Source organism: Podarcis liolepis, assembly GCF_965112155.1.
Source record: "Podarcis liolepis genome assembly, chromosome: 12".
Classification (NCBI taxonomy): Eukaryota; Metazoa; Chordata; class Lepidosauria; order Squamata; family Lacertidae; genus Podarcis; species Podarcis liolepis.
Genome location: NC_139563.1, coordinates 40,013,350 through 40,039,598, shown reverse-complemented (window position 1 = coordinate 40,039,598; position 26,249 = coordinate 40,013,350). Strand labels below are relative to the sequence as shown.

Here is a 26,249-nt window from a genome sequence, read left to right as displayed (position 1 = left end):
TCAGAAAGTCTATTCACACAAGTTAAATATCTCAGGGGTTTTTTTATATGCAAAGTACGAAATAGCACACAAGATTAATTTTATACATATAATTTAAAACCATTTTATACCAGAACAATAAATAATTTTACAAATGTAGAATTTCACTTAAAGCATTTTTAAAACACATCGTACTATATAGCTTTATTGCACAATATCTATGAAAATAATCTTTAAATTAGAAACCAAATGTTCTCAATATAGAAGAGACTCTAATTTCAAGACAATAAGAATCTTTGAAAATAACACTTTCACAGGATATCAAGCTTAAGAGGTGATTTTGTTGGCCCAGTTTACAAAATAATTGAAAATTACTACTTAAATACTCTAACACACAGCTGTATCATTGTACCTTAAATACAAAGCCAAATAAATTGATTTTTATATAAAGCACTAAGGCATTTATATGTTACCATTTTGACTTAATTTTGTACCGTTACCTAGCAAGGGTAATCTAATCTTAGAATAAACACTACCATAGCCATTTTGAAAATATATTTCTCTTGTAATTCTGTTTGGCAATTTTTTTACATCAGTTTTGCTAGTGAAATATTTCAGCGCATATAAAAACAATGAAACTAGTTCTTGAATACCTTTGTATAAATTAGGAGAAAGAAATAAAATGAATAAATTTACTTTCTTGGGTGTTGCAGAATTGCTGCCTGCTCACATTCAAACAAGTGAATATTTCCTTCCCTCACCTACCTGAATGAAGGTGTAACTCCAATATTTAATGTAATGAGTAGGTAAAATACAGAAGTAATGATCAATAATGTTCTAGTAATACTTCGGTTGAAAATCAGTTTAATGTAACCAAAATAATCCCTATAAACACGGAGAGGTGGGTGTGCTCAAAACTACTTTTATGGGGAAGTTCATGAAACCTTTGAAAGTATCAACAGTATTGATCTAGAAAGTGTTGAACACAAGAATTAAATAATTTGTGGTAGTAGCAGCTAGAGAGGAGACATTTCCATTGGGTAAGGATAGTAAAGGAAGATCATATGGGCTACTCAAATGCACATGTAAATCTGCATGTGCTTTGGTTTCATATGTATGTCAGTCACATCTGGTCAGTGGCGGAGCTTCATGCTCTGGCACTGGGGGGCGGGGTGTGCTGCCCACAGGGCGCAGGCGGGGGGGAGGCAGCCATGGTGGCACCCCACTGGAATCGCACTGCTGGGGGCGGTGCGCTTCCTTCGCCAGTTCATCTGGTGACTGGTGACATCTAGTGTTAGCCTATGTGTGTGAAAATCAAGACTATCTCTTTTCACCCAAGTACTGCAGGACCAAGTGTGACTTTAAGGGAAGAATGGCTTTTCAGGGATAAAGGTATGTAAAAACTTATGCAGACAAAGCTTTTGCTGGATTAGGGCATAAAGGTAGAAATGGTTATCGTTTATCTGAATTAAGCTTTTGCTGGCACTACAAAAGTTTTAAAAAGTGGTTTGTGACTACCACAGATTTTTTGGGAAATGACCTAACACAGTCAAAGTCAGATGATGCTACATATTTAGATTTTCTTTGCAAACTCTAATATTAAAGAATCAAATTCACAGAGGAAGTTTGAACCTACTGGGGTTTTTGTATCTTAGAGGATTTCTCTTTCATAGCACCTTCTTAGTTGAGTGTTTCATTAAAATATATATAAAACTCATTTCCCCCTTCATTAGCATCTTTTGTAAAAAATAAAAAGCTATTTTACAATTTGATACTGCATTACATTAAGCTTAAACATTCACTGCTTGGAAAAATTTCCCTTTTCAAATCCCCAAACAGTTTGTGCAATACTTCTAATAAAAATGTATTATTGAATACACTGCAAAAGGGCATGCAAGTGTACATTTAAAAAGACTTTAATAAAATAAACTCTTCTATATTACATGTTTTAAAAGTGCTAGTAAATAAAATGTTTTTTTTAAAACACAAATTTCAATTCTATTCAAAGATCAACTGCATATTCTGCTCTTAAATTAGGCATCTTGATTGCATGAGAGAAGGACTGATTACTTGTCAATTAACCCAGCTTCTTTAATTTTTGTGTAGAAGAATTTCTCCAATATATTGGCACACTTGTAGTATTCACTTTCAGGAGGGTTGTACTCTCTGCAGTTTGTAAAGACTCGCTGCAGATCTGCCATGAATAACTTCTTAGAGACGTAGTACCTGTTCTTCAGTCGCTCACTCATCGTTTTCAGATCTGTATAAAAACAGAAAAATCAAGTCTTGTTCCTACAATAGTAATATATCCTAGACTTGAATTTTTTTACTATTGTCATCCTCCCCACCCTGTGCTTCTTTAGTGAAAAGGTCCTGTTTCAAAAGTGCTCTTACAGACCTCCTAATTCCTATTTTAAAATGTACACACTGAAAATAGGCTGGTGGTGAGAGCTCTTTCCCCCATTTTTATTTTATTTAAACCTTGGCCCATGGTGATGACCAGACTACAGTTGGAATCATTCCAGCAAATATGAATTATGGGAAATGGGGGAACACAGTGGCCAGAGTTGTGATATGACTGCCACTACGGGCTGCAGTTTGAAAAGTATTTAAAAAAAACCCCACCATCATGGTAAGTGCCCCCCACCAGCCAGACCTGTGGCTCCCATCCCCTGAAATTAAATCATTTGAGTCGGTGAAAATCTCAGTAGCGAAAACTTGTAATTATTTGGAGGGTAGGGCAAAGGTGTTGCTGTAAGCTATACATAAAACACTTAGTTCTGTTACTACAAGTAATTTCCACTTACACAGACTACTAGGGTAGTCTTTATCATAAGGGAAAGGTTTGATCTCTGGTATCTCCAGGTAGGGGTGGGAATATCCCTGTCTAAAATCCCGGAGACCACAGCCAGTCAGTGAAGATAATACTGAACTAGAGGGACAAATGTTCTGACTCAGTATATGGCAGCTTCCTTTTCCTGTTTCCTTTTGTACTATAAATGCAAGAACTGCTGCAGTGCACTGCAAGAAACTTCAGACATTTGTGCAAGATTTCATGGAGCAGTATAAATGAATACCCTCTCCCCCCGTACTCTTGGTTTCTGGGAGAAAAACCTATATACTCAATTTGCTTCTGGTTCATTGGATGCTCTACTTTTTAAAAAGTTGATGGCCTTACCCATGGGGAACCTTATAACTTCATAATATCCAGGAGCTTCTGTTCTCTTCACTGGTTCCATGAATGGCCAAGCGCTTTGATGGCTCTGGTAGATGGGAGAAAATACACTCATGTAACAACGCTCCATAGCGGGAAAAGGTTTCAAAATATTTACAGAAAATTAATGCTCACCTTGACCTGCTGTAGAATGTTTTTTAGTGTGCTGTAAAGCTGATCTGGATCTTTGGGTTCTTTACTTGAAAAAAAAGAAAAGTAGACAAGATTAAAATGTATGATTTGTTTAGTTTCGTAATGCTATTTAATTAATAAAAAGCAATCGCCCACTAATTAAAAATGTACTTTAGTTACTTAGCAATTGTGCAACACATATCAGTGCTTCACAGGTACAGTACAGGTGAACTCTAGAAGGCTTTCTTCCTTGTCGAAAACAACGCTTACCCTTTTTCTTTACTGCTTGGTTTCCAGCCAGTATCTCCTATATAGCAAACAAAAGTGAAGCATTTAAGAATAAATTACATTAGATTACAAAGTAACTGAGTTGATGTGGACCTATCATAGAATTATATTGCATCCTTACTGAAATACCAATCAAAAGTAACAGCTACAGTAATTCCAAGTCCACCCAGTTTGCTTTAGTCAGCACTCCAATATTCAATTATATGTTCAAGTATGTCTAAGTAGGATAAACCACAAAATCCTGTGGACCGCCCCGAGATCTTTTGAAGGGCAGTATACAAATCTGATGAAGAAATATTTTTTTAAAAAACTGACTGATTTATCTATTCATCCTACTTTAGTAAAAATAATCTAATCCTACATGCCCAATGCTGCCCCCTTCCCAGGCTATGTGGCAAACCGCTTTTGAAACTGAGAGGACTTTCAAACACAGTTTGGAGTATGGAATGGGGTTCTGCTATTCAAAGGTGGGGAGAGTAACATCTGCAATTCTATTCAGTTATTTAGGAGTATGTCCCATTGCACTAATTTATTCAGATGCAAATTCCGAAGGACAGCATCCATTGCTGCTTTCTGCAAGCTGTAGCCCTTGTCTATTTAGAGGCCTTTCGTGAATTCTTCCCAACCTCCTGGAAAAGGTTTTAGGCGTATGGGGACTGCAGCGTAGAGGAAGGGGCAGGAGCTGCTTGCTCTGTTGCAGAAGCAGGCTTCTTGTGTAACTGGATGCTTGCTAACAATCCCATGTGAATTTTCTTTACAGATAGAGCTGTGCTCTGTGGGACCTACTTCTGAGTAGGTTTAGGACTGCAATGAAAATCTGTGTAGAGGCAACGATCATTTTGCGTAGCGGTTCCTGAACCCTGTGCGTGTCGGCGGAGCACACATAAGCCCAACCCCTTTTCTGGCCACTTCCGCATTGCAACAATGTGCACATTGTACATATACTGGACAAGTATAAAACAGTCGTTGCCTGTACTAGATAGCAGGACACAAAACATCTGATGGAGAAAGCACTGGCTGTACAGTACGGCATAAAAGCCTGTGGCTACAAAAATAAACCCAACATGTGCATAAAACATCACAGAGCGTCAGATTCAAATATAATCAACTACTTTTAATGCATTATTTCAAAAGTGGTATAGAATTGTTATGAATAACTAGAAGCAAGTCACTTCAACAAAAGAAATTCTCAAGTTTAAACTGAAAAAGAATGAACCCAATGATAACTGATGTATGATGGTACATACTAATTCCGGGAATGCTTTCTATGGGAATCTGCCGTACACCATCTTTGAAACAAGAAAGGCCAGGATAAACTTTCCGAATCTGAGCTTGCTTCCTTTCGATCAACTTTTTAATAATCTGCAACGAAAGTAACACGGAAATTATACTTTTGGGGTGAAGGAAGTAGGTACTGCACCAACAGGCATAGATGAGTAAAGGGGCATTAGAGGTGCTTATGATTTCTATGGATCTAGGTGGCCTTCTCACACATTAGGAGCAGGCTTGAGTCACATCTCGGTCTGCAGTGTGATGCTTATCCATGCTCTACTGAAAGCATGGCTGCTGCACAAAACCAGTCGCCTCCAGCTAAAGATGAACCACAACTAGGGACTTCACTTAGGTGTGTTTATACATCTCAGCTTTCTTCCATCATGGAACTCAAGGTGGCAAGCATGTGGTTCCCAGGTAGTCTCCCATCACTCAACCTCTGACCATGCTACGGGACAATGGCATTAGAGGACTTTTGTACACCAAATTAAAACAGGTTACACCGTCGGATTAAAAATTAAGAATGTTCCGCTTTTCATTTTAAAAGCTGCTCTTTTATTGCTGCGAGGCAGCCTTTGGTGGTGGGGCTACCTGGTCCATGGAACCACTATGCTAGGCGTGGCTAACCTCTGCCCCTGCCTCAAAGACCCCTGAGAATTTGGTGGTTGCGGAGGCACAAAAAAACCCTTCACCCTCCCTCACCAGCAGCATGGGGGATCTGTCATTGAAAGACTGAGCACTTGGCGTAGGCTTCTGTTGCTGGGATGGGTGGAGAGTAATGTGGGGAACACATGGAAAGTTGTCCTGAGCTTGCCAATTGAAGGTCATGGGTTCAAATCCCACTTTTGCCATTGTTTGTGTATATGTGCTAAAGTAGAGTGGACGGTTTTTCATCACACAAACTTTTTGGGCCACTGCTATGTGGCTCTCATGAGAGGTCCCCAGAAGGCAACGCTATCCTCTGGTTGAAAAAGGTTAGCCACCCCTGTTCTACATTATATGCTGTGAACAGGCAGAGCAATCCTATGCATGCTTACTCAGAAGGAAATCCCACTGCTCAACCGAGCTTACTCCCAGGAAAGTGTGCATAGGATTGCAGCTTTAAATAGAAAACAATATTTATAAACAGTGTGTGGGGGGGGGGGTTGGTGTCAAAAATTCTAGTAAAACCTTTTTATTTGTCCAGGCTTTTTGAATTACTGTATTTTTTTTACCTGGCTAAATTATTTTTTTCTTCTCAATTTTCATCAGTCTCATTCTGAGAGCACTGCATGGCTGACAGTGACCCAACAGGATCAAATCTGAGCTACTGGGGCCAATTCAGGGTGGAATATAATTCAACAAATAAATAAATGTTGCTGTATTTTTGTATAGTTGATCTGTGTTGTTTTAATGTTGTATAGCAGATGAAAAAAAAATCTCTTTTGAACGAAGGTGCAATTTATATATTCTTCTGATAAAGTAAGGCTGGCTTGTAACACAACGAGAAGAAAACCCACATTTGTGTACCAAACTGCCAAATTAACACTTCACTACTTTCCATTTCTAACAAATATCGTTCCATACATCAGTATTTTTTGCCTGTAAGAAAAGGAAAGGAATGCTTTCCCATTTCCAAAGCCACTCAGAACAAGCCCCTCTGTCAAAGTTGTGCAATAAACCATATCTCTAAGAAATACTTGCGGGGCAGGTACTAGTAATTCGTGTTTTAAAAAATAATAAAATAAAACATTTGGTTTACATTTTTTTTACCTCTTTCTGCTTCTTAATGATGACTGAGAATTCGGTGTAAGGGATCCTTGGGTTTAGTTCACATCCCATTAAAGTTGCTCCTTCATAATCCTTGATATAGCCAACATATTTTGCTTTTGGTACTTTTATGTCTTTTGAAAACCCCTAAGGGAAAGAAGAGTCATTGTCAACGCACTTTGTTCACCTGCTTTCCAGCAGCCTTTTGGAACCACTGTGAGTTCCGTCCCCGTCCCCTCCCCACCCCACCATGGAAGCACCTTTTGCCTTGTGGGCTTTCAAACCACAACTCTTGAGCCCAGATGAATACATCATTCACCAACTTACACACTGCTGAAATACACATATACCTGTGGCCACTATATACCACAGTGCCCATTTTAGATTGAGTTCACTCTCTACCTCAGATTTTCAAAGTCGCCCTGCAAGCTACATAGGGCCTCAGGAAGACCTCAAAAAGAAAACAATGAAAGAAACCCAAATGGCATATAGATGTTCCAAAAACCTGTGCAATAAAATTAAAGGGGAAAGATCCCTGATGGAACTTCAATAGATGTGGATAAGATGCCTACGACTGACAGCAGTTCTACAAGGAAGGAGATGTGAGTAAGTTGAGTGCCCAAAGGCAGAGACAAAAATCCCACACTGGTTCAGCTACCCTATCTCGATTTTTTGAAATGGAATGCATTAACTGCTACTCTCATGTGCATATTCTTGAAATATGCTTTGAAGAATTAGAGTATATATCCAGTCCCTGTTTGGAGGAAGGAGAGCGGTCACTCAACACATTTTTTTTCCAATGTAACAGCAGAGCACAATTTCAACAGGGAAGTTTGGCATTAGGTCATCATTCTACTGCATAAGAGCAAGCATGATACCCATTTAAAAATGTAAATGCCCCCAAAATTGTGGATGGGATGGGGTGTTGCTTGTTAACGACATTGGCCATAACCCTATACATTAATTATCTGGGATTGAATTCAGTGGAATATACTTCTAGGGAGATATACTGGATTGTGCGGTAAATTAAAAGTGTGTTTGGGAAATTCGTTCAAAATACAGAATGCTCCATTAATGTTCACTGCCATTCCTTGGAAAACCTACTTATTAACAATATTTCTAATCGGACCTAACAAAAATGTTTGCAGGACACTTTACAAAATATTAGGAACACAGGAATAAAATAATTCTGTGGAAGAGGAAAAAATGCAAAATGTGAAACTATGTGAAAGCAACAGTACAATCTCCAGTTAATCCTGGAGCTAATTCCTGCTAATTCTCCAGTTAATAGCTGGTGGGACACAAATTTCTTCCAGTTGTATTTTGAGAAGCAGGGGAAGACATACAGATCTCTGAGGGAAGTGTATCCCATAATTCTGGGGCTGCCACACACACACACAAAAAAAATCCTGGCAGATTACAACCTTACCTCCTTTGAGAATGAAGTCCAATTTATGGCTCTGGCTATAGGAGGAGAACTTAAACACCACTTCACCTGCATAATAGTGGCTTCTTCAGGATGATTTCCCACCACCACCCAGTGATGTCTAGTATTGGTTACTGACTGTTCCCTACCAGCCCCAGATACCCTGTTGGGTGTATGGGACTGGTGCTTTATCGAGTGCAGAAGAGTCACATGATAGCTGCACTAGACAATAAAGCTCATGAATGGCTTTAGGAAGCAGGCAAAGCATGGGTTTACATGCACCACTCTCCAGATTCATGGAATAACATCGTTTTCCACTCAAACATTTGGTCACCGTCCACCTGAAAGACTTCTCCATCTTAGCAAACCGTTCTTCAAATTTCAGTCCCTCGCACAGGATTAAAAGCACTGTCTCAGGGCTACTTACTTGCTTCTTGAAGTAGCCAATTGCATATTCATCTGCATATGTGAGGAAGTTGAGAATATTGTGCTTAATGTGGTACTCCTTCAGGTGATTCATTAGGTGAGTTCCATATCCCTGCACAGAAATTAGGAGGACAATTTATTTTCTGCGAAATGCAACAAGCCAAAAACCTTGAAGCTCATATGTAAGAATCTGAGGACAAAATAACGTTTAATCAAAGAAACATATTGGGACACCAGGAATGCTTTGTGGGTGCCAGCATAACATGCTTCTGACTTCCAGGGCGAAGGGCTGCTGATTTTCCCTTTTCAACTGCACTCTCAGGCCCTGTAATTGGGAAGGGAAGTTTAAATGTTCTGCTGTGTGTGCCAAGTCTGCACAAAGGCCTTTGGGCCCCAGACTGACTATTTAGACCTGGAATCAACTACCCTGTTCTGGTGGCAGAAGCCAGTGGAAGGACTCCCGCTAGTTCAATTGGGCTTTCACTGCTCTCAGAACTGACGGAAGGATCTCCTCAGCACTACAATGAAATCCACCCTAAAAGTTTTTCCTTGGGTGTTCAAAGCGCATCACATATATTATTACTTCAGTAATCATTTCAAAAGAAGCTATCCCCATATTTCTGGTGGAGGCTGAGACTGACAGAATAGCAATTTCATGGCTAAAGTCGAGATTTCAACCAGGGATTTTTTTCCAGTTTTGCAGTTTATTATTATAATGAAATCTCTCTCCGCGATGAGTACCTTTTTCTGCAAAAGATGTCCTATTTAAAGGGTTTTTTATTTTGGGTATGTATCAGCTAAAATGAACAGCAATAACAAAAACAACAATATTCTAATGGTCCATATTATTTTCCTGCCTATTGCTCACACCCGCCACCTAAGTAATTTGCAGTGACTGAGGAGGAAACAGAATAATTTCTGTGGGTTAAGAAAGGGTTAACTGGGTTGGGTAATGATCACGAGCTATGACAAAGGCAGGAGAGCAGAACTGTGGAACGATGTATTTAACCAATGACTGACATAGAAACTTACTTACATGTACATTAGCTGTGGCAAGCTCCACGTGTTGCTGAAGTAAAATTCCCATCATCCCTGACCATTGGCCATGCATGCTGGGGATGATGGAAGCTGAAGTCCAGCAACATCTGGAGGGCCAAAGGTTCTCCACATCTGGTGGGGAAGGACAAAGAACAGATGTCGGAGGTTCCTGCCCTAAAAGGCTCACAATCTAAGATATATGCAAGCAAGCAAGGTGGGGAACAGAGGCGAGGGAAGAAGAATATGCGACTAGTTCAGTTACACTGACATTGACTTTGTTACATGACTAAAAGGCATTCCAGAAAAGGTGAATTCTGAGTTCCTCCTATGTGGTTCATTTCATGTGATAAGAGGCACAGCTGAATGCCTCTTAGAGATGCATGTATTCATAGTTCTGGCTCTCTGCTGATAGCCAAACTACACTTAGGAGAATAGCATAACGGTTGAGACAAAAGCACAACACATTTTCTTCTTCTTTTTACAAGCTGAATTTCCAGGCTTTTTAAAATTTGGCAACCTTTCTACAGCTGGCGTTTATTTCTGCATCCAGGCACTTTTTGGCATGAGCCTGCTGTGGGAGCACCCTCGCCGCCTATGGGGCAGATGTGCAGTTGTTTCTGTTGGCTCAAAGTCAGGGGAAAGGCTGTGTGCTAATCAAATGGGATGTGCCCCTACACGATGCAATTATGCCTGCATATTGTATGGTGAATTTTGTGCCTTTCCCTACCACTGACTTTGTCCTTACCTTGACTTGTTCGTTAGAAGTCACAGCGCAGAAAACTATTTCTGTAAATCCTTGAGACGGGAACATTCGGAAGCAGATGCCGCCAATCACACGGCCGTCTTTGATCAATGCAAGGGTCTTGTGTTTCCTGGAGTTATATACATTTTATGTCAGGCTTGTTTCACAGCGAGTGATGCATAAGCATTAGCATATCTCACATCCACAGCTAGAGCAGCAATAAATAATAAAAGCATTTGATGCAAAGACCTGACGCCAACTTCATGCTCTGCACAGTCGGTAAATACATGATCTTAGCAATATATTACATTAAAAAGAAACAAAGCTGCTGATTCACTTTATTTAAAAAGTAAAGATGCCCAGGAAATTGGGCCATTTCTTAAACTGAAGTAGTTATTGCCGCGTTTTCCAACCCCCTTCCAAACAAATATCTGAACGCTCCATCATACAGTTCTATATTATGTTTTCTACATTATATTGAAAAATTACTTGTTTCTTCAAACTGAGGAACAGTTTTGAATTCCCAACACGAAATTATCATTGTAACAACCACAGGTGCAGATATAAAACAACAGTCCTCTTCCCCCCACCAAACAACAACAACAATAAGATATTAACAGTGGGGCAGGTTTTTGAAACCCAAGTTTGGTGAAGATATTAGACTCCAAAAATAATAAAGAAATACAGATGCCATTAAGCAGGTGGAAAGAGGCTTTCAAGGAACAGCTAAGGAGACATTTTTATTGGCTGATATTAGAGAACCATAATCTACAATGGAGTAATATCTAAAATAGACACATATTAATTTATATGAATCAATGGCCTGGTTCTTACATAATGCTAGCCATGGTTTGTCTAGTTCAAGTGTGATATGTTTGAATGCCTGAATCCAGTCCAAAATGGCTTCTTTATCTTGCAACAAACCATAATGTGAAGTCAAGATTTGCTATTTGCTTAAGAACCATGGATTATTTGGGCTATAGTTTGGCATTGTGCCTGAATCTAACAACCTTGTTTAACCAGAGTTTGTTTGGCCACCGACAAACAGTCACTAGTCTACAGAGTGCACAATGAAGGAACAGCTAGAAAATAAACCATCTGTGGGACTACGAATGGGTTCATTGAGCAAACCATGGTTTAGTGTTTATATATATTTTAAGGTGTTTTAAATGTGCTTTTATTGTTTATTTTGTTGTACCACTGTAAATGGTGGTTTTTATTTATGTATTTTTGTTTGTTCCATTTTGTTTTGTTTTTGGGGTTGGGCACTGTGTGGGGCGGGGATTGGTTTTGTTTGGGCATAATTGTTTTGGTTGTTTTGTTTTCTATTTGTAAATGGAGGTTAATATGAGGCTTGGGATTGTCACCGTGGTGGGGCGAGGGAGGTATGGCGGTGGGGGCAGATGTTATAGGCGAAGGGGATCGAGATATGGATATGCTCGTACCCCTTCCAATCTGCGCCCCATCCCGAGAGACGAGGGTAGGGTGAGCAAGGATTACTCACCTCCTTCACTGGTGTTGTGCAATGCCAGGTCTATAGGCAACAAAACCGCTACCCTGTGAGATTTCTTTATCTCGCAGGGAGTTGACCTGGCTTGTGTGACGGAGACCTGGGTGCGCGAAGGGGTAACTGTTGCCTTACGAGAGATGGCGCCCCCGGGTTTCTCCGTCCTCCACCGGTCACGGACTGTGGGCCGGGGGGGAGGGGTGGCAGTATTAATCCGGGAAGATTGTTCTTTCAGGGCTCTACCATCGCCATCGATCCCCGGCATTGAATGTGTTGGCCTAGTGTGGGGCTCCGAGGAGAGCTTGGCTGTCTGGCTGGTGTACCAGCCACCTAGCGCACCAGCAGCCACCCTGTCAGGCCTGCTGGAGGCGGTGGCCGGCTGGGCCTTGGAGTTCCCTAACCTATTGGTATTGGGAGACTTCAACTTCCACGCTGATGCCACTCCCTCCTCACAGGCTCTGGACCTGGTGTCTTCCATGGCGACACTAGGGCTCTCCCAGTTTGTTTCGGGCCCCACACATCAAGCAGGCCACACGCTGGATTTGATCTTTGGCGCCGGTATAGATGTGATCATGTCTCCTTCGATGAAGGTGCCATGGTCTGATCACTACGCTCTGAAAGCCAGGATTGACTTTCCACCCCCACCCTGCTTAGGTGGCGAGCCGATTTGGGCTCGCCCGCAGAGGCTGATGGACCCGGATAGATTCCGTCAAGCCTTGCGGGACCTTACTCCCCCTGGCGACTCATTGACTGAGCTTGTTGAGGGCTGGAATACCCAGCTCCTGGCAGCCATCGATGAGATCGCACCTAAGCGCCCTCTGCGACCCCGCAGAAACCGGGCTCCCTGGTTTACCGAGGAGCTTCGGAAAATGAAGCGGGACCTCAGACGGCTAGAGCGAGTATGGCGGGGTGCCCGTGACGGAGCCTCAAGAACATCTTATAGGGTTTTTATGAAAACCTATGAGATGGCAGTGAAGGCTGCTAAGAAGTCTTACTTCTCGGCCTCCATTGCATCCGCTAGCTCTCGCCCGGCACAATTATTTAGTATAATTCGGTCTTTAACGTCCCTTGAAGGACAGCCAAATTTAAATAACAATCTGACACACAGCTGTGAGGCATTTGCGAGCTTTTTTGCGGAGAAGGTCCTGATGCTCCGCCATGACCTCCCTGCCAATTTGGATACAATAAAGGAACTGGAGGCCCCTCGACTGTCCTCGGGTCCAGTATTGGACCACTTTGACCGGATATCTCCAGCCGATGTGGACAGATTCCTCCAAGCTGGAAAGCCCACCACCTGTCCTCTTGACCCGTGCCCGTCATGGCTGATTAGAGCGTGTCCAGACGAGGTGCGGGGCCCCCTGGGGGATATCATCAACTTGTCCCTTGGCACCGGGACATTCCCAGGGGAACTGAAGGAGGCGGTGGTGCGTCCGCTCTTAAAGAAAACATCATTAGATCCCTCAGATCTATCCAATTACCGCCCGGTCTCGAATCTTCCATTCCTGGGTAAGGTGATTGAGAGAGCAGTTGCTGAACAGCTTGGTAGGTTTCTGGATGAAACATCTGCTCTAGACCCATTCCAGTCCGGCTTCCGCGCTGGTCATGGGACCGAGACGGCTCTGGTCGCCCTAACAGATGATCTCCGCAGGCAGCTGGATCGAGGCGGGTCAGGGCTGCTGATTCTTCTAGATCTGTCAGCAGCCTTTGACATGGTCGATCACGAACTCCTGGACCACCGCCTTGCCGACGTGGGGATCCAGGGCACAGTCCTTCAATGGCTGCGCTCGTTTCTCTCTGGTCGGGGACAGAGGGTGGCGCTTGGGGGGGAATTGTCATCACGCCACTCCTTGGTGTGTGGAGTGCCTCAGGGTGCAATTCTCTCCCCGATGCTTTTTAACATCTTTATGCGCCCCCTCGCCCAGCTTGTCCGGAGTTTTGGGCTGGGTTGCCATCAGTATGCTGATGACACCCAACTCTATCTGTTGATGGATGGCCATCCTGACTCGGCCCCAGACACGCTGACCAGATGTCTGGAAGCGGTGGCTGGATGGTTACGTGGGAGCCGGTTGAAGTTAAATCCTTCGAAGACAGAGGTCCTCTGGCTGGGGCGGGACGATATGGGATCGAGGGGGCAACTCCCATCTCTTGCGGGGGTGCAATTAGTGCCAGCACCGTCCGTTAAGAGTTTGGGTGTAATCTTCGATACCTCCCTCTCTATGGAGTCGCAGATTACAGCTATAACAAAGGCGGCATTTTTTCATCTCCGCCAAGCTAAGCAGTTGGCCCCTTATCTCTCTCGTCCTAGCCACTGTGATCCATGCGACGGTCACCTCCAGACTGGATTATTGTAACTCGCTCTACGTGGGGCTGCCCTTGAGACTGACCCAGAAACTCCAGCGGGTGCAGAATGCCGCGGCGAGACTCCTTATGGGGTCTTCGCTGCGAGAGCACATTCATCCGGTATTATACCAGCTGCACTGGCTCCCGGTGGAGTACAGGATCAGGTTTAAGGTGCTGGTTTTAACCTTTAAAGCCCTATACGGCCTAGGACCCTCGTACCTACGGGACCGCCTCTCCTGGTATGCCCCACAGAGAAACCTACGGTCTGCAAATAATAACATCCTCAAGGTCCCAGGCCTCAGAGAGGTTAGGCTGGCCTCAACTAGAGCCAGGGCCTTCTCGGCTGCGGCTCCAAACTGGTGGAATGCTCTGTCACAAGAGACTAGGGCCCTGCGGGACCTGACATCTTTCCGCAGGGCCTGCAAGACAGAATTGTTCCGCCAGGCTTTTGGTCAGGGCGCAGCCTGACTCCCTCCTCTGGCAACCTGCACAGAATTTTGTTTAATCGGTTGCCATCAATTTGATTTTAACTAATTTTTATAATGAAATATTTTTAGAATGTGTTATTATTTGATTGTTTATTTGATTGTTGTTAGCTGCCCTGAGCCCGGCTTTGGCTGGGGAGGGCGGGATATAAATAAAAATTATTATTATTATTATTATTATTAGTGTTACACAGCCAGTAAATGTAAATACTGGTGCTTAAGCCTTACTTTTCAGTCTAGCCAAGCTTTGTGGGATTGGTCTATTTTATTAGTGAATTTTTCCAATTTTTTTATGTTGGCAGAAGCCACCTGATATATCGAGCTTTCTTTGCTCATTTCCTACAAATTTCATTATATTATAGATAAAAATGGAGAACTGTATTTTTTCATGTTGTGAACTGCCTTTCATATCTGGCGGACTTGCTTTTATTGTTCATCTTTACCTTTCTTTTTCTGCTCTGAAGATTGCATCCACTCACCACATAAAATCTGAAAGCATGCTTTTTCTAGAAGCCAAATTTATCCAATATAAATATTGCCTTTCTCAATCTACCTTTCCCATGGAGAGGGGAGGAAAAACTTACGGATCAAAGACTAGACGAGTAATATACTCTTTCGGCATTCTGGGTAGCTGATGTGAGAATACATTCTGTAAGCCAACCAGCCACATCATGATTTTCTTATTTGGCTTTTGATTTAGGGAATTTCCAACTACGTGAAATTCAATCACTCCCCTGCGCTCTTCCATCCTCGCTGCTTCATCCCGGGCTGAGTGTGCAGATAGAAAATTAGTCTGCTTTATGAAAGGAAGAAGAAAAAAGAAAAAAGGTTCAGTATACATTTGAGAATTTTGGCTACTTTGTTTTCACAGTCAGGCACACAGCACACCTGGAAATCTGTTCCATTTGTTTTGATAGAACACATTTCTAAGTGTGTTAGAAATTCCACTGAAAAACAACAGAATTTGATTACAATGGGACTAATTTCACTGGATCTTTCTCCATGTGATTAGAGACATGGTGTGATCCTGTGACTTATCTTGATAAGGTGAACTAATCAGCTCCCTTTCTACCTTGGTTCTCGAACTTAATCTGTTCTGGGAGTCTGTTCGACTCCCGAAACCGTTCAAAAACCAAGGCGTGGCTTCTGATTGGCTGCAGGAGCTTCCTGCACTCAATCAGAAGCCACTGAAACCGCGTCAGACGTTCGGCTTCTGAAAAACGTTCGCAAACCGGAACACTTACTTCCAGGTTTGCGGTGTTTGGGAGTCGATTTGTTTGACAACTAAGCCGTTTAGGAACCAAGGTACCACTGTATTAGCAATGTTGCTGTTTTGTTTTAAATGAGCTCTGATGAAATTCAGAATTCACACTTACAAGATTTTACCGTTCCACACCACCTATTCTATAAGAGAAGCCTTTTTTACTTTAAGCATTTCTTAGTTGCTATTTGCAGGAAAGGTATCAGTTTGTGATAACAGGAAGAACGGCATGGCAGGAAGGGAGCTGCTGTTAATCCATGTGAAAAACACTCAGCTGTATGGACCAATGGTTTATTTCAGTTTAAGGCAGCTTCTTATTCCGTAGGCAGTATTAAGTGTCACACTGAATTATGATATTCTGTTGGGAAAGGGAACAAATGCATTGCTTGAAATAAAAGGAAGCTAGGCGTGACAAAACCTACAGACAACTTCTAGTTCAGAGGTTGCCAACCTTAAGGGGCTGATGGGCACATTTGCAAACTGGAGAAAACTACATGTCTCACCTCTGGACCGAGCATTGCAGCTGGATCTGTAATGGTTGACATCACTTCATTGATGAGTTCAATAGGAATGTCTCCTACAACTCTTGGCTTCTTAGCATCCTCCACGGAATAAGGCTCATTGCTTTTTCTCTTCTCCCCTGGATAATATAGCAACAGCAATTGAAATAATAATCTAAACTACTAAAGAAGCTATAACTCTGCCAAAAGGCAGAAATTCAAAGAATGGGAAAATGCCAAATTATGTAACTCATAAGAGATGTAATAAATCAATATTTTAGTGTAGCAGCATCCACACTTTGGAACTCCCTGTCTATTGACATTAATCAGGTGCCTTCGCTGGACCCTTCTGGGTTCTGCCTTCTCCACGGAAATAAAAAGCCTCTGAGCAGGTATCGGTTTATGATACCAGGATGAACACCCCAGCAGATTAGAGGGCCAGCCTAGCCCAGTCCATTAGCCAAAGGGGAAAGCTTGCTTCTCCAACCCAAAAAGAACATTTAGCTCTAACGGCCAGTTTCCCTGGCTCCATCTGACACCAGGGGAACTCACAGCTTCTGGGTTGTGTGGGTTTGATTATATCCATGTGCATTATTGAAATCCATTCTAAGGTGCCTTAAGAAGATGAGTTACACTTCTTATAAATAAAGACAAATGACAGTTTTGGGTTACTGTGTGTTTTTTAAGTGTATCTAAACACCTACATGTTGTGCAACACAAATTTAAAAATAAAAATTATCACTAATTTGCACAAAACGGGGTGTTGTAGCCAATGCCAGTCCTGCTCTGCACAGGCCCACTGAAAGTAACAAACACCACAAACTCATATCCATTAATTTCAATGGATCTACTCTAAGTAGGACTTGTTTAGTCATTTAGTCGTGTCCGACTCTTCGTGACCCCTTCATGGATCACTGCCTTGCCGTGGCGAAGGGGCTTGAATAACTCAGAGAAGCTATGAGCTATGCCGTGCAGGGCCACCCAAGATGGACAGGTCATAGTGGAGAGTTTTGACCAAATGTGATCCACCTGGAGCAGGAACCGGCAAGCCACTCCAGTATCCCTGCCAAGAAAACTCCATGGACAAAAACAACAGGCATATAAAAGTAGGACTAGCCCTGGATAAAACCCATGGAGTATACAGGCATTTCCTATTTGTGTCAATGTGACAAAAGTTGCTTGTCTCCAAGCCCGCCTTTGCACTCAGCTGCCTTTCCCCTCTGTGATGTAAGAGAAGTTGCACACAGAACTATGTGTAGTTATTTGATTCTTTTCTCATTTTCCCAACCCCCAATACAGGGCAGCTGCTGAGATGGAAGATGAGTATGGATGAACAGCTCCTGAACCCTATTCTCCCTGTACTTCTTTCCCACTGAAAATGCTTCTTCCTGCCTGCCTCCCTCTCTGCAGCTGCATTTATCCCTGCTGAAGGATATACGGCTGCATTAAGAGTAGATGTCTCTTCTGGTTCATGAATCAACAAAAATGGCAGTCAAGCTTACATTGTATAACGTTTTGCACATATGGCATTAAAAGCTGCAAGGAGACAGATTGGCACTTTAGGGCCAGGATCAGCTAAAAATAGCCACATTTTGACTTGCTTCATTAACTGCTGGGCAGGGGGGCATGTTGCAGAATCAAATAACTTGGAAGGGAGGAAACACTTTGTCAATTCAGAATGGAAGATTTTAGATGAGCTTTGATTTTCCAAATTGCTCCTGAACAAAACATGGGCTTCAGAAGGTGATTACTGGAGGCACACGAAACATGTATGTGCTTGAAGTCAGGTCACCTAGAGAAGCAACAAGCATCCACCACACCTCTCTGGACAATTTCAGTTGAATTCTTGCAGCCCAGTCCTTGTTTCATGACATTCAATAGGCCATACGTCATAGCAAGCCTTCTTAGAGATTGTGGAGTTCAGATTTGCCTGGGCTGCGAAGGGCATCCTTTGTCTCTTATCTCCAGCAGGCATTTCAATTGTATGGAAGCTAATATCTGCTGAGGGAAAGTCACTCTGCACGCACTCAGGGCTTATCCACCGTTACCTTTCACCCTGCAATTTCCAGGCAGAAATCTGCACTTTAATGCTCTGTGCCTGAGCATCCTCTCCCCTGAGCTTTCCCCACCAAAACCCGCTCTTTAAAACTGAATCAGAGCAAACGTCAATTTGAGTTTTCTGTGGACTGGTGTCTACACTGGTTGGACACACACAGGCCTGGAAAGCCCAGACCACGGCTGGAAAGAGCGGAAGAAAGTTAAGTGTGGATAAGCCCTCATTTAGTTGCTTCACATGTCTGAGGGTTGAGCCCTGCCAAAGAGGTGAAAGTAAAGGTAAAGGACCCCAGTCAAAGGCGACTATGGGGTTGCGGCACCCATCTCGCTTTCAGGCCGAAGGAGCCGGCATTTGTCCACAGACAGCTTTTCAGGTCATGTGGCCAGCATGACCAAACCGCTTCTGGCACAACGGAACACCGTGACAGAAACCTGAGCGCATAGAAACACCGTTTACCTTCCCGCCACAGCGGTACCTATTTATCTACTTGCACTGGTGTGCTTTTGAACTGCTAAGTTGGCAGGAGCTGGGATAGAGCAATGGGAGCTCACCCATTCACTCGGATTAGAACTGCAGACCTTCTGATCAGCAAGCCCAAGAGGCTCAGTGGTTTGGACCACAGTGCCACCCACATCCCCTACCTGCCAAAGAGACTAAATAGCATGAAGCAAAACTAACAGCAGACACCAACACTGTAGTACAATGGCTAGAACCCTTTTTGTTGCATAAACTATCAACGTGGGGCATCACCGACAGCTTTATCTTGCTCAACTCCCATTCTATTCAATGGGGCTTGCTCAGCAGAAATTCCATGCAGATTCCCTAGCTTGAGCACAAAAAAGCTAGAAGCCCACTGCTCTTCACGTTACCTAGATTCGGGTCCAGACTAGAAGCAGCCTTGCAAACAGGACTCATACTTCCACCACTGGGTTGCTCTAGAGAGGAGGGGCTTGCACTGTAAGGAACAGACCTTACCACAGGGGGGCGGCTGATAACTGCAAGGAGACAGAAAGAAAACAACATTGAATGTAGGAATGATCAGCACTAAGTAGAGCCCCCCTGAAGCTATTTACATGTTCAGGGAATCCTCCAGTTGGTGTTAATGGGAGCTTTCCTTGAAATGCAAATAGCAGCTTCAGAGAGGGGATTGTAGTCAGGAAGAGAAAGGGTGAATTTTCCCATTCCCCACCCCATAGGCAGCTCAGGCTGTCCCAACAGCTGCTGTTTGCATAGCATCCATGTCTAATTTGACTTTCATTCTGTCCTGCACCACATTACATTTACCTGTCTGGATGCCTAGCTGGGCACTTCGAGAAGATGATGCTATGAAATCTGGATCCCAGATAGGAGAACTTTGACTGTACACCTCTTCCTCCAGCATGGACAGGAACCTTAACACAGGAATTGAGGCAGCATTAATAGATGGCAGTCTTATCTATCAAGAAAAACATACCTTGCTTCATAATAATAATCAAAGCAGGAACAAGCTGAACAAACAAAAAACACTTTTGGAAAAATGGTCCGTTGCAAATTTCTGATGAAATTTAACAACAGTTGAGAGAAAAAGCACAGTACTGATGTGAAATCATTTGCTTATATATCTAATGCATTTGTTAGATGCTTATAAAAATTCTTGAGCTACTCTAGCTGGCGTTACTACTCATCACAACTGCCGACAATTGTTGTCACCACCATGTTTTTTTTAAAATTCCCCCCTTCTCTACATTGTATAAAGTCATTTACAGTATGATCCTATCCTTGTCTACTCAGGAGTAAGTACATTTCTGTTCAATAGGGCTGACTCCCAGGTATGTCGGTACAGGGCTGCAGCCTTCGAAGCTCACAAGTTTGTTTTGGAGTATTTTCTATACCAGGGATGAGGAACCTGAAGCCCTCTAGATGTCATTGGGCTCTAACTGCCATCAACTTCAGCCAGCACGGCCAGTTCTCAAGGATAGGAGTTGTAGTCCAGCAACATGAGGTGGGGGGCTTGGGTTTCTCATTCCTGCTTCAGAACCATTAGAAGTGAGCTTTTACTTCTGTCCTGCCCCATCCCATTGCCTGGGGCTTGTTCATGGAGGTACTGCCTTCAAGGTCACAGCAGAAAATCTAGGAACATTTATGCTAGAAGATACTGGAAAGCCTTCACTATTTAGGCCTGTAAATAGCTAAAAAAAATCTGAACAAACATTTAAAAGAAGTTTATGCTGCCATTATTCAGATCCTGCTAGGCATTTCATGAATAATACTAGAGAGCTTCCTTTGAAACATCGAAATATCTGACCAGGCTATGCATTAAGATGATAATCATGCAATATTAGAAAACCCTCATACTATTAAGGATATGCCTGCTTAATCCTTTCCCTGAGGTCTGTTGAGAATTCTGCTTTGAAAAATAAGAACTCGCTCAGAATTCTAAACCGAAGTTTGACCAGCTGAGTCACTCGTTTTGTGTGGAAATATTGTTCACCGCAAGAATGATTATTTTAAAAAAAATGATTTAACATTCATGTGAGGCTGCAAGCCCAGCAAACTCAGTGGGACTTCTTTTAAAATAGATATTGCACTAAACCATGGTTTATGACAGCAGAAGAATGTTATTTACCTCATGTCCTACCAGTGGCCTGCCAAATGGCTTCTCTTTGGCCACTGGTGATGCTGGACTAGAGAGGTCTTTGCTATGATCCAGCACAGCTCTTCTTATTACATCTGGACTACAGACCTCTGATTTAAAACACACCAGGGCAATAAACCCGGGTCACATGGTTCAGACGTAAGACGGAACTCTGGATTAATATAAACCAAGCTCTCCACACCAAACCCAGCACATGAAAGCAGAGCAAAATGTGCTCATTTACAGCTTCATGTGCCATGGTTTTACAAAATCCTCAATGATTGGCTGAACTGGGCCAATCTGTCTCTGTTGCAAAGCCAACAAAATCACATTACTAACACAACATCATGACAGTCTCATTCAGGTTGATTTGCAGCGTAATTCCAAGATGCATTAGTCAACTATAATTGCCTTCAGTGTGGTGGAAATATGGCATTGGTTGTGATTATGTCACTGTGGTCAGACTCAGGTACACCCTAACTAATCCCTAGTCCAGTCTTTACCCAAGCTGGTGCTTTCCAGATGTTCTGGACTCCAACTCCCATCAGCCTCGGCCATCAAGATCAATGGTCAGGGATGGTGGGAGTTGTAGTCCAAAACATCTGTAGTCCAAAACATTGGGGAAGGCTGCCCTGGACTCTCAAAGAACAAGTGGATGTAAACAAATTCTGAAAGAGAAAGATATTGTTCCATGAGATGGTGCGAAAACAGCCAGCTCATCAAAAATGACATAGGGCTGGTTATTTTAAAAAGAAAAACCCTTAATAATTCTCATAGAACAGTTTCTTTCACTTTCACAATCTTTGTTCCCACACCCTTAGTTCTAAGAGAAGCAAGCCTAGATAGACAGGCATGAAGATCTTTCTTTATCCTTATCCTATTTGTTCTCTGAAAGATCTGAGTGTGTGGAAACTTGGCAACATTAGATATTTAACTCATCTCATCAGAGACACTACTTTGCCAATGTTTCTTCATGATGAAGCAGTCACTGTTAAAGAGCTGCATGTTACTGCTGAGCAATTTGTTCTTTGCTAAACCGGCAGCTTAAAAAAAAGGTAATTACATGGTACCTTTTGCTATTGTCCCACTAATGTGTTTGAAATGCAAGCAGTCATGAATAAATTATTCCTGTTACAGTACAATTATTATGTAAACTGACATCTTCATGGCTTTCCCCACCAAGCTGCACGGCAAGACACACTACTTATAAAGTCGCAAGCTATGTAATGCACTGCACTGTGTTGATAGGTCTAAAAATGCAAGCGAGTAGCTTCTGCTAAATTATTGAAAATGAAATGAAGGGAAACAATAGATACTTGAACTCAATAGGGTACAAAAGACCACTTTCAAATCCTACCACACAGACACATAAACTAATACAGCATAAAATATTTATATTAAATGATGTCGTTTGAATAACTCTCTCTCTAACACACTCTCTCTCTCAATATATAATATACAATGAAATGCAGCCTGTAAAAGGCTAAAGCGAATTAGCCTCACACACACTAAACCACAACTATGGTTTCAGATGGTGTGGCGAAGCTGGCATATTGCCGTCCAACCATGAAGTTTTGGACCTTTGGAGCTCATTTTGAGTCCTGAACAGAAACAATTTCAATCCAACCCTTGTGGAGCTAAATCTTGGGGTAAGAATTTCATCAACTTTAACAGCAGGTCAACTCCAGAAATGCCTGGCTTGGAGTATACATTTTTGCTCCGTGAACAGAAGGAGCTTCTGTTCACTGCAGGACCGCTTTCCAACGAGCGGAAGCTCTCTCCAGCCACACAGTGAAAACTCAGGTTCTGAGCCAATGTTTATCACATAACACATTCATTATACATATCTTAAGAAAGTCATTAAGATCAGTTAATTGAAAGCTAGACCAAATTTCACTGAGATTTTTTAAAATATTTGTTTCACTGCATTCTTATCCTGCTTTTCTGCCTATGCCCAGACAGAACCGCATACAAAGGCCCACTTCACACGTAATGCTAAGCCAAACATGTCTTAGTGTAAATGGGGGGGAAGTGGGATTCCCAGAGCTAAGATAGCAGCCACAGCCCTCTTTCCCCAGGGCCTGGCACTACTCAAAGCTAAGCTATGGTTTGATGCAGCACTACTTCCAAACCCAGGCTCATGGATTGTCTCCTGCAAACCACAAAAGGCAACATGCCCATTTCTACTGCATGACTACTGCCGTGTGTTGTACATAGGGCTGCCTCTGAAGATGGTACAGAAACCTGAGCTCGTGCAGAATTCAGTGGCCAGGTTGCTCAATGGAACAAGACGGTTTGAAGGGGTACAGTTAGGGTTACCCCAGAAAGCCCTAAAAACTGTTTGTGAATTTCCCCCCCAGCCAGGCCTTGGCGTACGCATTTTAAAAACTGCATTTTCCTCAAAGACAAAAAGCATGAGCTAAGCAGTCCTCTCTGTAACAAAAACGCTGTAACAACTCAGAGCTGAGAACAGAAAAGCTTTCGCTTCCCAGATCCAAGCTAACCTTGTCCTGGTACACTGATTTGCAACATACTTCCGGGAACAGAGCCAGAGAACGAAAAGCAACATTTCTATGTAAGAATCTGTGAAGGGGGAGAGAAAAAAAGGGGTTTGAAAAAAGGATAAAACCTGCTTGTAAAATGTTTTCGGTGCGGCCTGTCTTTTGTGAACTGAATCACACAGGTGCCTTCTGCCCCCACGGATGGCAGAATAAAACGCTCTTTCTCTGGATTAACCCCCTGGTGTTTTTTGGCTCCTTTTGTCTCTGCTCGGGTGCAACAATTATTCCGACCCATGGATTAATAAGGCTACATATTTCTGGTGCGTTGGCCGGGAAAAAGCACGTTCCCCGAGATCGAGGGACAAAGAGGTCCAGGGCGTCACTGCAAGGCGAGCAGCTCGGGATACCGGGTCAACAGTTCCAGCGCGCATCCTGCCAACTTCGTGGGAGGAACTGGCCACCCGTTCCTGAGTGGACACGCGACAAAGTGACGGAGAGAAAGAGCAACGGCCGTGCAGAAAGAAGGTACCTCGAGAAAAAGGTAAGCTCCACAGGGTATAGGTGGGAGCAAGCTCCACAAGGATAGGTGCGAGCAAAAAGAGAGCCTGATCAGCTCCGCCAGCAGGGTAGAAGAAGTGCCACTGGTTTTGGTGTCGCCCAGAAAAAGCAGCAAAGGGTGCTGCTAGGGCCCCGGTCGAAGTCTAAGCGCTGCCGGTTATGGTTGGTTGTTGGTTTTGTGCCCAGAAAAAGCAGTAAAGGGTACTGCTGGGCCCCGGTCGAAGTCTAAGCGCTGCCGGTTGTGGTTGGTTTTGTGCCCAGAAGAAGCAGTGAGGGGTGCTCTTGGGCCCCGGTCGAAGTCGTGAAGCACTGCCGGTTGTGGTTTTTTTGGGGGGGGGGGAAAGGGATTGGGGGAGGTGCATGGGTTTTGTTTTTGTTTTTGTTTTTCTGAATGTGCGTGTGGGGACACTCCAGTGAATGTTTTGAGTGTGTGAGACGTTGAAAGCAACGTCTGGCCTGTGACTGAGTGAAAAAAATAATGTTAGGAGGGCTGAGTGTCCCAGTGTCCCCAGGATCCCAGAGTCATGGGAAATAAAAGAAGTAAAACAATTCTTGAGACACCACTACAGAGCTTTCTGGAAAACTGGAAAAGTGCCATGAAAGCAGAAGAGTGGGGATGTAAACTCAAAAAAAGCAGACTCCAACATTTATGTGAAGTTGACTGGACTTTGTATTTACCAGAATGGCCTCCTGGAGGATCCTTTGATCCAAACTTGGTCAACATTTTATGGAGTAACATTTTCAAGGCCCACACAGATCAGATTCTCTATATTTCTATCTGGAAAGCCAATGTGGATCAAAATCCCTCATGGCTTCGGACAAATAGAATTGTGACTGCCCAAGTCAAACTGTGTTCAGTACAATTACAAGTTACAAAACCAGCAGTCTTGCCAGACCCAGAAGAGGAAGGAGGAATAATTAGCCCCCCTCCACCCTATGCAGCAACTGCACCAGGGCTAAATGAAGTTCCCCCTACCCAACTCCCAAGAAAAGAGACTGAGGGAGAAAAGAAAGAGAAGAGGAAAGTGAGGAACAAGGTGGTATGGAGAATGAATAATTCAGAAGGTGAAGTGGACAAGCAGTCCAAAAGAGTGTTTCAGTATGTAGAACCATGTGGCTTCTTGGTTCTAGAAGCAGCAGAATGCAAGGATGTGAATTGGCAGACAGAAAGAAACAGAGCAGAAGGCTTTGAGAGCCGCATGGGACAGAACTGTTAAAAAAAAATAGACAATTAAACCCAAGGGATTAAAAAAACCCTAGGATTACAATATTGACCATTGAGGAAATCCGCAAGAAAAATGTCCTCAGGGCAGCGGACAATATTGATGTTACAATTGAGGCAGCTAAAACTCCACTTTGATGGCCTCGCCCCACTGAGTGTACAACCCCCTGGAGTCATCCAACGTCCAGGACCACAGACCTCCAAGCACTTTTAATCAGAATCCTTCTTTCGAAGAGGACCTGGCCAAAATAATTAGGGGTTTGTCTTCAAACAGCCAGCAGCCAAAAATGCAATCCTGGAGGGTGTCCACGGGAGGGGCAGAAGACGCCTAGGGAAGAAGCCAGTGTGCCATTTGCAGGCAAGAGGGTCACTGGAAAATGGAATGCCCACAGGCCCCACGCCCGACACACCCCACCCCCACAGGCTAGGAACAATAAGATTTCTCAAAAATGATTTCTTCTCATCTCTGTTCTTGCTAAAAGACTGCTGCAGCTAGAAGCGAGTGAACTAACTGTTTCTAACATTCATGAAAGTAACAGGACATCAGCTTTTTTCCCCCCCTTGTGCCAGGTGCTTGGAGTAGCTTATCTCTTGGCAGCTATCTCAGAAGGACACTGCTGCATTCAGCCAGCTACTCTGACCTGCTACTGCCTGAAGCCAATTAGGATTTACAGTCAAGCGAAAAAACCCAGAATGCCAAGGGTTACCCACCCTCTGCCCCAAAGTACTAACCTGGAAAAGTGACTTTCTTAAAAAGCAAGTGAATGCTTTCTGTGAACTTTGTCAAGTTTTTCTTTTTAAGGTGCAATTTTACTCTGAAAAAGGAGCCGCAGCATAACATAGGAATTTTGAAACTTTGCCAGAAGCAAGGAGCGCATTGTTCTTTATACAGACACTGGCAAATCAACTGAAATTTGCAACATGGCTTACAGGCCACGA

At 43.1% G+C, this 26,249-nt stretch overlaps 1 protein-coding gene across 4 annotated transcripts in view; it reads right to left on the bottom strand.

The window, feature by feature from the left end:
- KAT2B (lysine acetyltransferase 2B) overlaps positions 1-26,249 on the bottom strand; it is a 192,287-nt gene that overhangs the window by 136,725 nt on the left and 29,313 nt on the right. Inside the window, exons 7-18 of one of the 4 annotated variants that reach the window (XM_083467991.1) lie at positions 19,700-19,806; positions 19,285-19,410; positions 16,363-16,499; positions 15,183-15,394; positions 10,270-10,396; positions 8,488-8,598; positions 6,638-6,781; positions 4,861-4,975; positions 3,596-3,632; positions 3,329-3,392; positions 3,158-3,242; positions 26-2,239 (exon numbers count right to left, since the gene is read on the bottom strand). In XM_083467991.1, the coding sequence (XP_083324117.1) occupies positions 2,046-2,239; positions 3,158-3,242; positions 3,329-3,392; positions 3,596-3,632; positions 4,861-4,975; positions 6,638-6,781; positions 8,488-8,598; positions 10,270-10,396; positions 15,183-15,394; positions 16,363-16,499; positions 19,285-19,410; positions 19,700-19,806 (1,459 nt within the window). In that variant the 3' untranslated portion in view covers positions 26-2,045. Of the gene's footprint in view, positions 1-25; positions 2,240-3,093; positions 3,243-3,328; positions 3,393-3,595; positions 3,633-4,860; positions 4,976-6,637; positions 6,782-8,487; positions 8,599-10,269; positions 10,397-15,182; positions 15,395-16,362; positions 16,500-19,284; positions 19,411-19,699; positions 19,807-26,249 lie in introns of those variants that run through there. The other 3 variants (XM_083467994.1, XM_083467992.1, XM_083467993.1) reach the window with 3 other exon arrangements.